The 15,916-nt window shown below is 33.2% G+C and overlaps 1 protein-coding gene across 1 annotated transcript in view; it reads left to right on the forward strand.

The window, feature by feature from the left end:
- The window catches only part of LOC113521806 (atrial natriuretic peptide receptor 1), an 84,535-nt gene that overhangs the window by 56,195 nt on the left and 12,424 nt on the right, over window positions 1-15,916 (forward strand). The window contains exons 15-17 of the mRNA XM_031909910.2: window positions 55-211; window positions 11,153-11,311; window positions 13,022-13,217. Coding sequence (XP_031765770.1) covers window positions 55-211; window positions 11,153-11,311; window positions 13,022-13,217 — 512 coding nt within the window. The remainder of the gene's footprint in view (window positions 1-54; window positions 212-11,152; window positions 11,312-13,021; window positions 13,218-15,916) is intronic.

Consider the following 15,916-nt stretch of genomic DNA (forward strand, 5'->3'; position numbering starts at 1 on the left):
AGACGAATTTCAGAGCTTCATATTTCACTATGACACACAATATTCGATGTACAGGGCATGTGTTACTTACACGGAGGGCTGGGTGCGCACGGCAAGCTCCGCTCTACCAACTGTCTCATCGATGGACGCTTCGTTTTGAAGATCTCCGACTACGGCCTGAACACATTGTGCACACCCACCGACCTGATAAAGGACGACACGTACTATTACAGTAATTATCTTTAACGAATTAAGATTGTTGTCACGAGTTACATGGTGTTATATAGACTTTCTAGATTGTCTGGTTTTTAAACTAGAATATCTTGGGAGATATTCAAGGTCTAGGCCAATTTGAAATATTTTTTTCCTTAGACGAGCGGAAGTGAGTGAATGAATGAATGAAAACTCTTTATTGTTCCCTTCAAAGAATGATACAATTAACAATAGGTATCTATGTACACAACCAAAATGAATAATTTGATTACATAAACTTAATACAGAGGGAGAATTTCAGAAGTTATATAAGAAAAAAAAAACATAGAAGCAAGATAAAGAGGCAATAATGGGAGGCCTTATCGCTAAATAGTGATCTCTTCCAGGCAACCTTAATGTATCGAGAGGGAGACTTTGTACAAAAGTCGATTGCTTAGGTACCTCTGTTCCATTCGTGTTTCAACCGTGAAGCAGTTGTGTTTGCATAGCTGTGTTTCGGTTTGAAGGGTGGGATATGGCGTGAATTTACAGGGCACAGAGGAATAACACCTGAGTCCTCAGGAATGGCAACGCATGGGGGGTATCATGGGCGAAACAGTATACTCTGTTATGTCCATGGTACTGCTCATATCTATAGGCGACGGTTACCACTTTTCATCAGGTGGGCTGTTAGCTTATTTGCCATTCTAAGTTGTATAAAAAAAAATTCTGTACCACTTTTTAAAATTTTGATGTATGACCATATTTATGCAATAACTACCAAACTGTACGTGTCTCGGGATTCAATTCGCGTGACCCAGTTATATTATTATACGATGAAACGTGGTTTTGAAAAGGTCATTGGTGTCACTTGGATAAATATCATTTATTATCATTTTGCCGTATGATCCCGGCATAGAATAGGCCATCCTTTCCTTTCCCGTGGGAATTGTAAGAAGCGACTAACTGAGGGCGAGGGATGGGCAAGAGGTCTTAAAACATCTTCAAAGCTTAACCGCGGTCGCAAAGCCAAGTGCCAAGCGTGGTAGTTGGGGGGAAAGGGATTGTTAGTAATGGAGAGTAAAAATCCCATTGCTAGCAATATACCCAACCAGGTCGACCTCCTCGCGGTTCCCCCTGGAAACTATCATGGTTAATTCCTGATGAGTTCATCATGATGGGCTAACTGGCCTGTTTTCATTCTCATCTATCACCCTTCACTGGTGCTCCGCCAGCGTATCCCGTTAGCGCAGGCGGGGTTACCATACCATTTTCATCCACCAAAAAAAAAAAAAAGCGTGGTAGTTACTGGGAAAACGTCCCAAGGGGAGGCAGTTAAACAGTGGACAGTTAAAGGCTAATATACTGTTATGAAAATGATAATCCATTTTAGATGATACAGATTGTCATTCAAAATTACATATTATACTATTGGCACAGATAATATATGCTATTGGTATAATAGCAACATACGTTAATAAAATTAGCAATGATCTTAAGTGGATTTAGTTAGTTTGATTATCCTAATTAAGATATATTGTCGACATTAGAGATACGAAAGCGTGGTATTCAGGTGGAAATGTACTTTATACTCTTCAAACAAAGGTAGTTTTATCGCTTATAGAAAATATATTACCTACCTATTTATATACGCCTGGTACCTGCTAGCTCACATATTTATATCCGATAGAATATTTGGCGAAAATTTTATTTTATTTTTCATGGACTGACTGTGTAATCCAACCGTTTCCAAATGTGATCAAATCTAAGAATAGATTGGCTCAGTATTGAAAAAAAATTATCACTGTGTTTGAAACATATTTTTTTCAGTTATGTTTTGAACGCCTTATTCTTAGCGTCACATATCATCTTTTAAAAAACATAAGTTATATACAGGTTTATCCAATATGTAGATATTATTGGATTACTCCCACATCTAACATTAATTTAATAAAATTAAATTTCCTCATCCCCTTGTGTCTGTACCTAATATATTTCATCAACAAATTGCTTATAAAATTATGTTACATACTGTATATTGGATGGTCGATAATCTGTGCAGTAATTATACTGAAAAGGGACCATTTGAAGGCCAAAGTTTAACAGCTGTCGAAACCCAGAAGGCTCGTAGATTATGTGAAGCGAGAAAATTTGCGGCCACTTAATATTCTCAAAGGACCCTTTTGAATAATTTCTGCATTTTTGCTTTTTACCAATCCTTTTTCATATTGATTGTATTTTTATATATTTATAAATAAGTTTATATAAAAATGTAGATAAGGATTATAATAAATTGTTATGAAATATGTATAAATCATATTGCGCAGTTACCAAAAAAAAAGATCATATACGTCTAGATGGGGCGTGGAGTGACGAAATCGGCCAGCTAACCGTGTTTAAATATTTTATCTCTTGTCAATGAAACTTTGAAAGTATATATAACATTGATAATATCAAATCATTAAGAAAAGTTTATGTTTACTTTTATACTTTATCCAAGCAGTAAATATTTATTATTCACATTTTCGTGTATAATATGGTATATCTTATACATGTGTTAGTATATTTATATGTTATTTATATATTATTATATAAATGACTGCGTTGTATTTCCATGAGACAAGAGACAAGAGAAATATTAATGTAATAATTGTTTTTTTTTATAGTCTATTACAATCAAGACATTGTGATATATGATATTATAATAATAGAATTTTACTAGTATTTATATTAAAAATAAATTCGCATGCCATTTATAGTAAAATATGCAGGCGTAATAATCTCATAATATACTATCTGTAATACCAATATTTGAGCAAATATTGGTATTACAGATAAATTATTTCAGAGATGTTTCCTCCCAAGAACACTCAGGTTGTGGAATGAGCTCCCTGCTGAGGTTTTCCCAAAAGACTACAGTATGGGGTTCTTCAAAAGGGGGGTAAAGAGGTTTCTTCGGGGCCGGCAACGCACGCGTAATACCTCTGGTATTGCAGGTGTTCATAGGCTACGGTAACCACTTACCATCAGGTGAGCCGTATGCTTGTTTGCCACCTCAGTGGTATAAAAAATATATATTATTACCATAATTATTTCTTTATATATGTAAATTTTAGTATATTTGTATATCAATTATTAGTAGTAACAATTATTCAAGTATTCTGACACTTCCCTAAGATTGACTGAGAGAGAATGCTTTTAGCACAAAATCTGCCTTGTACTCATACATGTAAGTACTAATGAATAAATAAATAAATATCATAAATGCGAATAAATAACAATAATATATAACGAAATAATAGTTTGTGGGAAAATCATTAACTATAAGAATAAAACTATTTTAAAAGCGCATTATTTATACAAATGTTTCTTTTTAATTGATGATAATTGAATTTTAACCTCGCCTGCGTTATCGGTATACGGTAGCAGAGCACCAGTGAGTGATGATAGGTGAAGAGACGGGGTTACTATTCCATGATCACTCATTAAAAAAAATCTCTTTCCCCCTTATAAAAATATTAGGTTGTTGTTGGTTTATTAATGGTCTACTAAAAATTTATTTCGTCACCATATATTTTTAAGTCTTATATAGGATTTTAATAATCGAATTACGTCGAAGCGATTTAGCTATTGAGGTGCTTTTATAATATAAATACTAAGAGATTTTTGACAACAAATCAGATTTCGGCTTCAATTTCATAACACAACAACAACATATATTTATTTATTTACTTCAGACAACTTTGAATCCATTTTTGTGTATATATATATACATATGGAAATTTTTAAAAATATAATATAGTGTTTTTCGCTTTTTGTTTTATTACAATATTATTGGCTTTTCATAAATTCCATTATCCGACCTCGATTCTAATATCTCGAGAGACAATAGAGTAGACAATGGCCTTTCCCGTGACGTGATTCCTTCATTCTATAACCTTAGGTCCTTCGAGCGTAACGTTCTCGACACAAATTCTATTCGTAAATAGTGATGTACTAGCAGAATTTGTATCATAATAGGTGATTTGATAGAAATCGCCGCAAAAATATACTTAAACTTTTTGTATTGTCTGTATTTGATACTATATCTTGTTGTCACGTCTTTGTTCGGTGTCGTACGCGTAGATTTTTTAATAGATGATAATGGAATGATAACTCCGACTGCGCTGATGGTATACGCTGACGGAGCACAAGTGAGGGATGACCGACGAAAATGAAAAGGCAGGTCAGTTAGTCCATTGTCATGAATATATCTGGAATTTTTTTTTTTTTTTTTTTTTTCTTCTTATGTGGCGTTCACCCCGATATTAGGGTATTTTGCCAAGAACAAAACGGGGAAACGATAATAGTAATAAAAATACCTAACACAAACGAATTTAGAAAGGATAAGGATTAGGTCTAGGATATTTATAGGATATGAAGGATATACTTGTACATATGAGAATATACTTATAAATATATAGGAAAAGCAATTGATGCAACTATAAATGTATTCATGTAATATAACTAAATCTTAATATTGTTATCATATATATATGAAGATAGTATTTTATAGATAATAGGATCATTGGAAGAAAGTAGAGTAAGAATAGAAGTTGGGAATGGAACACGGATGGATCGGAGATGATTAAAAAGGGAGGTGTGGTCAAATTTAGAACATGAGAAGAATATATGATTCAAGTCCGCCACTTCAGCACCGCAATTACACGACGAACTTTGTACAATACCAAGCTTGTATAAATGAGAAGGTGTGCATACGTGACCTAGACGCATACGAGTTATAATAGTTGTTGCGGTCTTTCCAAGCTTTAATTTACAAAACCATGGTTTGAAAGGAATATCGGGTTGTATAAGGCGATAAAATCTTCCTTTTATTGTACTTGTTTTTTCCCAATATTCCTTCCAGGCATACCTTAAATATATTTTTGGGAGACAAGCTAGGTCACTACAGTAATTATGATACGGATACATATCACCACAAGTTACAGCCTCTCTTGCAATAAGGTCAGCTTTGTCATTGCCGCTAATACCACTGTGTCCTGGTAACCAGGCAAAAGAAACGGAATACCTTCTCAACATGCAAAGATAAAGACTTTGTCTTATGTCACAAATAATGGGATAAACTGGTTTTGATTTAAACGGATATTTGGCTAGAGCTTGCAAAGAGCTCATAGAGTCAGTGAAAACTATTGCCTTATGTAATTTCATTAAAAGTATATATTCTACAGCTTTTAAAATACCATAGCATTCCCCGGTAAAAACTGAAGATTCCGGTGGAAGTTTAATTTTTTGAACGATATTAAATTGTGAATGAAACACACCCACACCTACACAACCGCTATTGTCTGGTTTTGATGCATCAGTAAAGATGTAGTGCCATTCATTCCATTCAATGTCAGTTATAAACATAAATTTGGCATTCAATTCTGAATCATTTTTTGATAACCCAAAATCATATTTAATATTAGGAGATAAAACTAAAGATTGATATGAGCATTTATAAATGGGAAAACAGGACGATGTAAAAGTGGGAGATTCTATGGATTTATATTTTTCATAACTTTGTATTAAACATGGAGGTTTTTTATGTTTCCAATAAGATGAAGACGAAATAAAGATATATAGTTGAGATAACTTTTGAATAAGCGGATGATCAGATAATTGTAAACAACGAAAAAAGAAGCGATCAGATAAATATTGCCTTCTTAAAACCAAAGGTGGATCACCGACTTCGAGCTGTAAAGCATTGATTGGACTTGATTTCATTGCTCCAGAGATAATCCTCAAGGCCTTTGATTGAATTAAATCCAATTTCTTAAAAGCAAATGAACTTCCTGGAGCTAACAAAAAAGTTCCATAATCAATGACACTCCTTATAAGACCATTATAAGCAAGTTTTAGTGAAACGGGATGTGCTCCCCACCAAACTCCAGCAAGGCACCTAAGAATGTTGAGGTTACGCTCACATTTCGTGGAAATATAATTACAGTGGGACAGACCTGTTAATTTATTATCTAGCACGATACCTAAAAATTTAATTTCAGTCTTTATAGGAATGTATGAGTTATCATAAAGCACCTTAATTTGTTGCGGTGATCTCATTCTTGAAAACAAAACTACACTACTCTTGGTTACAGAAAGATTAAGACCATTTGCATCTAACCACGTTTTTAACATATCTAATGAATCAGATAATTTGGCAGAAGCAGATTCTATGGACTTCGCAATAAAATATAATAAGAGATCATCAGCATATTGTAAAATTTTTACGGATTTATCAAGGAATGATTCTAGATCGTATGTGTATATGTTGAATAAAATTGGACTGAGAACAGATCCTTGTGGAAGGCCTTTCCATACTGTTCTAGATAATTTGGTATCTTCATCTAGATCCATATGTATTGTTCTTTCTGATAAAATATTAATAATGAAATTAGAAAGCATTACCGGTACATTTAAAGCTTGTAATTTAGTTTTTAAAATAGAAATTATTACATTATCATAGGCAGAATTTATATCTAAAAAGACTGAGAGGATTGACAAATTTTGTGAGAAAGCTATATGAATATCTGAAATAAGAACGCTCACATTATCTAAGGTGCTCTTACCTTTCCTAAAACCAAACTGGTTCGGGGATAGTAAGTTATTACTTTCTAAAAACCATTCTAGACGGTTCTTCACTAAATGTTCAGCTAGCTTTAGTAAGACAGAGGAAAGTGCAACAGGACGGTATGAAGATGGTTCAGAAGGTGGTTTATGAGGCTTTAGAAATGGTATAATAATCTGAGACTTCCATGAAGTAGGTATATTTCCCGAAATAATTATGGAATTAATTATATTTAAAAAGTAAATTAATGTCGCATCGCTAGCATTTTTAAAAAAGGAATACGGTATACCGTCTTCTCCCGGTGCAGAGTCTTTAATACAAGCTAGAACACCTTTAAGTTCTACAAGAGTAAAAGGAGACTCAAGTTCGGATAATTCGTCAGAGACGGATAGAGAAATATTGTAAAGGCATTCCGGCACATAACTAGGAGCAAGGCGATCTAAAAATTTATTCGCTAAAGTTAAATCGAGTGCAGAACGTGATGTATGATCACTGAAGGCAGATCTGAATCTTTTAATATTATTCCAAACGACTGATGAATTAACTTCTGGACAGATAGAAGAACAAAATCTTCTCCAACCTTCCAATTTCTTTTTTTTCAGTAGTTTTCGAGTAGAACGTGAAACTGCGGTGTAAATTTCAAAATTTTCTGATGTCATGTAATTATTATAATTTTTTTCAGCCTCTTTACGATTTTTAATTGCTTCCGTACAATCTTTGTCCCACCAAGGTGGGGAGGGAATTTTCCCTGAAGCACTATTTTTAACAGGAAATAATAAATCAGCAACCTCCTTCATATTAATTATCAAGTCATTACAACATTGATGTTCATTTCCATGATAAACAATAGGTAACTCCGATATTTTATTATCTAAATATTGTTTGTAAATATTCCAGTCTACATTTGATAAATTATATTTAAGTCGAGGACCACTCTTTCGACTTGAGGGAATGGAAATTGGAAAAGAAAGAATGAGGGGAAAGTGATCGCTTCCGAAGGTAGAGGAATGAGGATACCACGACAGTGAAGAAGCTAAATCAGATATTGAAATATCAGGAGCACTAAACCCTTCATTCGGTGCAGTTCTACGTGTCGGTACATCTGAGTTAATAATACATAATTTGTAAGTGTCAATTATCGTCAGGAGTTTTCCACCATAAAAATTAGAAGTAGAACTGCCCCACGATTGGTGCTGAGCATTAAAATCGCCCATTACGAGAAAAGGTTTAGGTAAAATTGAAAATAATTGTTCTAGTTGTGAATATATTTGGCATGTAGGATCAGGAATATATAAAGTAACAAAACAGATACCATTTATAATTATAGCAGCTGCATTAATGCCGCTATATACAGGAAGCGAAAAAGAAGAAAAAAGAAGGGAGTTTTTGACCAATATGGCAACACCGCCATATCCGTCAGCTCTATCATCACGGAGACTTGTAAAGCCTGAAATCCTAAAAGGATATCCTGGCTTTAACCAAGTCTCTTGTAGAGCTATTATAAAAGGATTATATTTATTAATCAAATAAAATAAGTCTGATTTCTTATTTGTTATGCTACGACAGTTCCACTGAATTATTTGGACTTTGTAATCCATTGTGAGAAGTTAATAATTGAGAAAATACATTGTACATGGCATCGTTGGACGGTGGTAAAGTTGTTTGTATCATTTTTGATTGCGATAACACTTTAATAAGCATGAGAATAATATCAATGATGGATTGATTATTGTCAATATTATTTGATGATAATGCACAACCATTAGAGGGAGCAGGAATATTATATTCCTTAACTATGGCTTCATGGGCAGAACGATCATATCCTTGTTGTATTTTTTGAGGAGAGCGTGGTTTAAGTGTAACTGTTTTTTTATATGATGATTGTATATGTGGTAATGATGATTTCTCTTTAAGGAAAGAAGATTGAAAATGAGATTTATTGGAAGGAGATGATGATGTTAATACATCTGAATATAGTTTAGAAGTTGGAGGATGAAATTTTGATGCTTCAGCATAAGAAACACAACTATGGGCCATTGTTTCTTTAATGGCTTTCTGACGTGCATATTCAGGACATTTTTTACTAATTGCTGAATGAGAACCATTACACAAGATACAAGAAACATTTTCCTCATCTACTTCACATTTATCACCTGTATGATTTTGCCTGCATTTATAACACCGAGGATTTGAACGACACTGCATCTTGACATGTCCGAACCTACAGCAGTTATAGCATTGGATAGTAGGGTAAATGTACAAATCTACAGTTAATGATGTGTAAAACATAAATACTCTTTTTGGCAATATTTGTCCATCAAAAGTAATAACAATGGTTTCAGTATTAATAAAACTTGGTTGTCCTTCATTAATTGTCTTTTTCTTTATTCTTCTGGTTTTTAGAATTTTCCCACAACCTATCGGTACTGATATATTTTGGATTACTTCCTCTTCTGTCCAATCTTTAGGAATACCCCTCACAATTCCCATACGGGTTACATGGAAAGAAGGTATAAATGCCTTAAAATTATGTGTCACTAAGTTACTATTATTTAAAAATGCATTTGCATTTTCAAAATTTGAGAAAGAAAGCGATAAACGGTTTCTTCCTATTCTTTTGAGGCTACCATTCACTATATTATTTATCTTATTAGTGTGTAAAAAGCGACCAAATGCAATAGGATGTAATGTAGTGTTATCATTAGGATGTGTTTCATTTTTTTGTACATGAACGACATAAGGTGCTATATCCTCGGCATTGTACAAAGTTCTGCTTAAAGTACTGGGTGGAGAAGCAGGTTTAACAGACTCGGTATTGTTTACAACTGGTATTGATACTTGAGTTTGATTCTCATCTTCAATACATTGACAATCACTATCTTTAATTTTAGATTCAAGACCCTTGGTGTGCCTCCTTCGTTTTTTATTGCAATGTTTGCAAATGCGACGTTCACCACGTACTCGCTTACGTTTAGAACTTGCAACGCTAGAACCATCTGTGTCCATACTAGATTCACCTAATATATCAAAACTATTATTGAATGGAATAGTTATATTTGCAGACACCTGGGGGTTGTCCCCCCAGGGTCTATAGGTGGATCCATAATGTTAATATAGGTAATTTACTTACCAATATTTACAGCAACAAACACTATTACTACAAAATATACAATTAAATATACAATCTAATACACAATATATAAAAAAGACTAATCCTTATATAAATAAAAATAAAATTAATTTAAAGAAGATCAAAAAACACTCCCGCTTTTTTAAACGTTTCCCGCGCTTTCCATATCTGGAATTTAGCACGATGGTATCCAAGGGGGACCACCTAAAGGTCGCCCTGATAGGGTATATTACGCGTAAATATCATTATGAAGTATAATACCATAAATGTGAATGTGTTGTATAATTGAAGGGTGAAGTGATGTTTCTAGGTGAGCCACCTAGAAACATCATCTCATCATTATCATCATCATTATCTCTAAGCAAAATATTTAATTGAATAATAGTGACAATTAAGGTCTTGCAGGGATCCATAGTCTATATGTCCATATGGTAATCGTTTACCATCAGACGGACTGTATGAATAAATGATGAATAAATTTATTTGCTTGAATACAGGTTATTACATTACAAGTATTTAATGTTAAAAAGAGAATCTCTGTATTCAATTGTATGGCATGCCAATATTTAATTTAGAACTTGTCCTTAAATTGCATGCTTACTACCTTTAAACAAAATAGCTATAAGATCGCCACCCTTAGACCAGCTGAGTCATTACAGTCTAATTTTTCAGAGATGTTTTCAGTCTGGACTTCTGACTTGGATCTTCAAATGCTTGGATTCTTATCGTACAGGATATTCTAGCTTAAGTACCAGACTTATTGTTAAAAGTTTTATAAGTACACATTATATTTTATTGTAAAAATAACCGGATTGAATTACATAATTTTAAGGCCATGCGAGCCACTAAATCATGAGTAACCATGACACAAGTGCGAACCTGGCTTGAGAAAGGAAGAAAGAAATATTTTTATTAAAGTAAACTTAGATTTGAGCGTTTTTGAATAGTAATTTTTTCATTACAGCCTATTCGAAATTTCAGGCAAAAAGAACGGGCAAGAAACTCAGCTGTTGCTTTTTTCAAAAAGTTATATAAATAATAAATTCGTGTGAATACAAACTACTAGACATCATCATATCATAAAATTTAAAATATATAGTATATACTTATGTATAAAACAAGTCACTAAAATAAATCGATTGCCATCCTTTTTTGTTATTTATTTATTATAATAAAATGTACTTAGATATCTTTTTATTTACTATGGTAATAGATGGCTAAAATATAAATCTTGCGGTTAACAGAATTGTTATGGACGGCACCGGAGCTGGTAGCGGCCAGCATATACCCTGGTGCAGCCGCCTCTCTTAAAGGCGATGTGTATAGTTTTGGGATCATCCTTGAGGAGATAGTCCTTAGAGCTGGACCCTTCCATCACTACACCAGCACTATGTCCAATAAGGGTGAGTATCTATGAATATTAAATAGATTAGAAGTCGAGACTTTAATCTTAAAAGGTCGGCGACGCATTGACAACTTCTTTGGTATTATTAGTATTCATGAAATGTTAATGGCGATTTTTTTTTATAAAAATCATGTTTAGTATTAACAGTACACACGTATGTAACCTTCTACACGCACGTAATTATAAAAAAAAAAAAATTATCTGTTTTTGAGAAAGCATTTGTATTTTTCATTTCAATTTCAAAAATTTCAAACAACTGATTCAGATGAATGGGCTGGATCAAATGGCAGACTATTTTCCCATTGGAAGGACACCATAGCCATATAATTAACGATTCTTGGTTTTAACTACAGATGGGCAAAGCACCGGGTTTAAACCCGGTGCTTTGGTAAAAACCCAATAAACACCCATAAACTCCCATAATCACCCAAAAAAATAGGTTTTTACGTATTTTTTTGAAAATATGTAAGTAATACCAATAAATTATTTTTATAAATTGTATTGATCAATTCTACAATATTAAATAAAACGTTAACTAATAATATTTCAGGAAATTTTAAAAATCTATATATAATAAAATGAAAGTAATTAATTTTCAGTGTTTTCATGTTGCAGTTGATCAACATGTTGGCCTTTTGCTTCCCGTAGATACTTTAAAATTTCTTCATAACACCTCGTTCGCACACATGGCCGTATATATTTAAATTCTTGAGCCACTAACAGTCCGAAATACTCATTTCTTTTATCCTCTTCTCCATAAATTAAGCATTTAGAACAGTTTGTTTCTTCTTTCAGTAAATTTTCTTTTACTTTATCCTCGTTTTTTTCTTTGTTGCGACGACGCTGGGTAAATCATCTGGACACTGGGTCTCACTATCGCCAAATATATTTGGAGATCGGCTTCGGCTACGGCTTGGCAGACATTTTTTTCTTTCTACAATTTTAAATTAAATTTATTAGAATAAATGCTTCGAACACACGCGATCTAAGTACCTTTTGTGTTTATTATACCTTACCTACCTAGGTATAAAAAGAGTACTTACGTAGATTTTCTTTTATTAACTGTTTTATACGAAGATCTTGATCTCTCAAATTAGCATCCATTTTACTTCCAGTGATTATCAACTAAATTAATAATCCACAAAGTATTAAATAACGTTTTTATGAAATATTTAGCACAAAAACAATACCCTTTAAATATTAAACTTTTAACTGAATGTATTTGAAATTTTACGATCCACACAACGCGTGATATGTAGGTATCGCGCGGTCACTAGCGCTTTTTTGTAGGTAGTTTCCTTACACTTGAGACGTTAAATTTACACAATTATTTCCGAGCGCCGCAGTAAAATTTAAATACGTATATTGCAATGCTGGTTTTTGATTTTTTATAGTATTTCACTATAAAATATTGTTATATCTTAAGATTATGACACAATATCATAAATATGTAATCTAGGATTTTAAATGAAAAAAAAACAATGTAAGTTTCCAAAAAGAATTTTCACTGGATTTGAGCTCAGAATGATAGTCCGCCTTTTGTACATTTTTTGTAATGTGGTCAATACTTTATAAATAAATAAATGTACTAAATTTACTGTTTCAATTTCTGCCAACCTGTCCCTTACACTCTGTATAATTTAAGTTTGTAAGGTAGTTCAATTTACTATAGCTGACTCTATAATAATCCACGTTTATGTTTCATCAGAAATAGTATCGAGGGTGTGCGCCCGCGAGTCGCCGCCGTTCCGGCCGGTGGTGGGTGTGAGCGACGGCGGCGCAGTGGGCGCGGCGGGCGGCGGCGCCGGAGCGGCCGCCGAGCTGCTAGAGCTGGCGGCGCGCTGCTGGGCCGAGTGCCCCGACGAACGGCCTACCTTCGACGCTATCAACGCCAACTATATTAAGTAATGTATACAGATGATAATCGAGTAATCCAGTTGTTTGTGCTTCATTAATTTTTTTAGGCATATCGAAAACACAAGTACATACATTGACAAAATACATTAAAAAACAAAATATAGTATTTGCATCAATTATAGACATGCACAACATTGAAATAATACATGGACTCAAAGAGAAGTTTACAGATACAAAAAAAATACATATAAAAATTTAGGGCTGACTGAAACCAATACCTTTAGTTAATATTTTAGCCTTAAATGGTTGTGATTGATCTTGAAATATATATATATATATATATATATATATATATATATATATATATATATATATAATAAGTGATTACCAATCTTGTTATATTTTTTTTTAACATTCTTTGTCGCTACAATACCATATATTCATAGAATAATGTTTATATGTTTAGCTTATATGTATATATGTGAAATAAGTAATTATTCAATAATATTGTATTAATGTTTAAAGATAAGGCTTCTTGTTAATGATGCCTGTCATCCTGTATGCACTTATATTTGGCCTTGTAACTTGTCATGATACATATTGTATGCATTGACACTGTTTAATGCTTTGTTGTAAAGCTGTGTTGTGCATCTAATAATAAATAAATATAAAAGCGTAAAGTTTGTTAGCCGTACGTAAAACTTGGAATCTACTTACGCTATTAAATATACTTATTAGGACAGAAATTTGATGAATTAAAAATTCAAAAACGACAAATAATTTTGGGTCTTCCATACAGACTTAGCAGGTGTATTATTTATACTAGCCGTTAATTGTCCTCTGCAGAAAATGGGCCTTTTCCATAAGGGGAATTTTGCCAGTAGTTGCTACGTTTGGCAGACTGGTTGGTATCTATTGTTAGGCTTTCCATGAGTGTCATAAAAAGCAACTAGGGGAACCTAATGGTCAGCAGCATCCCTTTTTAAACGTCACTAAAAGTAACTGCAGTTGCCAATTCGCCTCCCAAGCGTGGTAACTACTGGCGAAAGCCCCCTTATGGGGGAGGCCTATATTCTTCAGTAGACAGATAACGGCTGATATTATGATGATAAGATACCAGTGAAGATGATAATATGTTGATAAAATAAGATCAATTGACCCATTGTTACGAATTAACAAAAAATTTAACCACAATTATAAAAATGTGAAAAAATGTTACGCAAAACTAAAATATTTTTTTACGGAGTGTAAGGTAATATAAGAGCAACGATATACAAAACTGCGGGCACAGCTAGTCGTGTACAAAGGTGTAAGACATGTGAAATATCTTTGCAAATAAATTGGTTTAAATTTCAACTGAATATATATGTCCATGAAAGTGAGTTATGAAGATTACTTTGACAAAGAGTTCGCTCTCGTGTTCAGAATGGCATATACATATATAACACTGTATCTAGAGAACAAACCATTAATCTCTACAATCTCAACAGTTCTGAGGATATTAAAATTGCATGTTTTTAATATACAATACGTATATAGGGTACATATGTCGTGTAGTCCCAGTATAGAATAAGCTACCACTTCCTTTCCCGTGGGTGCCGTTAGAGGCGACTAAAAGAACTTAATTAAAAAAAGGTCGAGAGCAGCAGCGTCCATCTTAAAAAATCACCAAAGCCTAACTGCGGTTATCAACCTACCTGTCAAGTGTGGCAACTACTGGAAAAACTTCCCTTATGGGAAGACCTATGTTTTTTTTTTTTATTTGGCGCCTACCTCCCCACCGCAATAAGTGGGCCGTCGACTAACTTATAATTACTTATAATTAATTGGGATAGGGTAACCAAATTTACACACTGCCCCCGGATATCAAATTACAGGCTTTTTACTTTATTTATTTTCTACTTTTTTATTTTGCTTATATCTAGAATTTTATTAAAAATAGTATCAACTAAAGTATATAATCTAACACTACACTTTTTATGGAAAAACTATATCTATGGGATTGGGAGTTAATTACTATTTTTATTTTTATTTGCTAATACTACTTATATACTATGTGATTATATGCAGTTTCTTCTATTGGTTGGTTATTATTGAGGAAGACCTATGTTCAACAGTGGGCAGTTAGTGGCTGGTATTACAATCATTATATACACGAAATTTCCATTACTAATTCAACTTTTATTTATGTGGGCATACTGAATGAAAGCAGTGAGTGTTGAGCTCGTAAGATCAGTAACCCACAAATAGATTTTTAAGTTGAGACAGATCTGTTTTTGACTTTGTTTCGAGACCCCTGTTGTTTCTAAGACAAAATTTGCATAGAAAACGGTTTTGCAGAACAACTTAGCATGATAACTTGGAATGTGAAAGTTTTTGATAGTGGTAGCGAGATTTATTTGTTTTGTATTGTCGAATAGCTTATGTCTCTAAATAGGTTTAATCGTACTGGAAATAAAAATTAGAATTAAATTTAATAATTTCATTCAAGGAATATAGTTTGAAGGATTGTAAGATCTTTTTTGTATTAAATCGGTTGTATGATTGTGCGGTTTGTATGAAAATTTCACTAAAGTATCAGAGAACATTTTATTGGGATAAGAAATAAGATTAGATACCTATTTTCCTTGAAACGTATTTTTTGGTTTTATGAATTTTTTCAGCAAGTTACGCCTTGGTACATATCACAATTACGGCTAACTGTATTCCAAACGATATCTCATTAATTAATCCGTCATGTAGCTTT

The sequence above is a fragment of the Galleria mellonella genome, unplaced genomic scaffold (assembly GCF_026898425.1).
Source record: "Galleria mellonella isolate WM207_F2 unplaced genomic scaffold, CSIRO_AGI_GalMel_v1 utg63, whole genome shotgun sequence".
NCBI classification, from domain to species: Eukaryota; Metazoa; Arthropoda; class Insecta; order Lepidoptera; family Pyralidae; genus Galleria; species Galleria mellonella.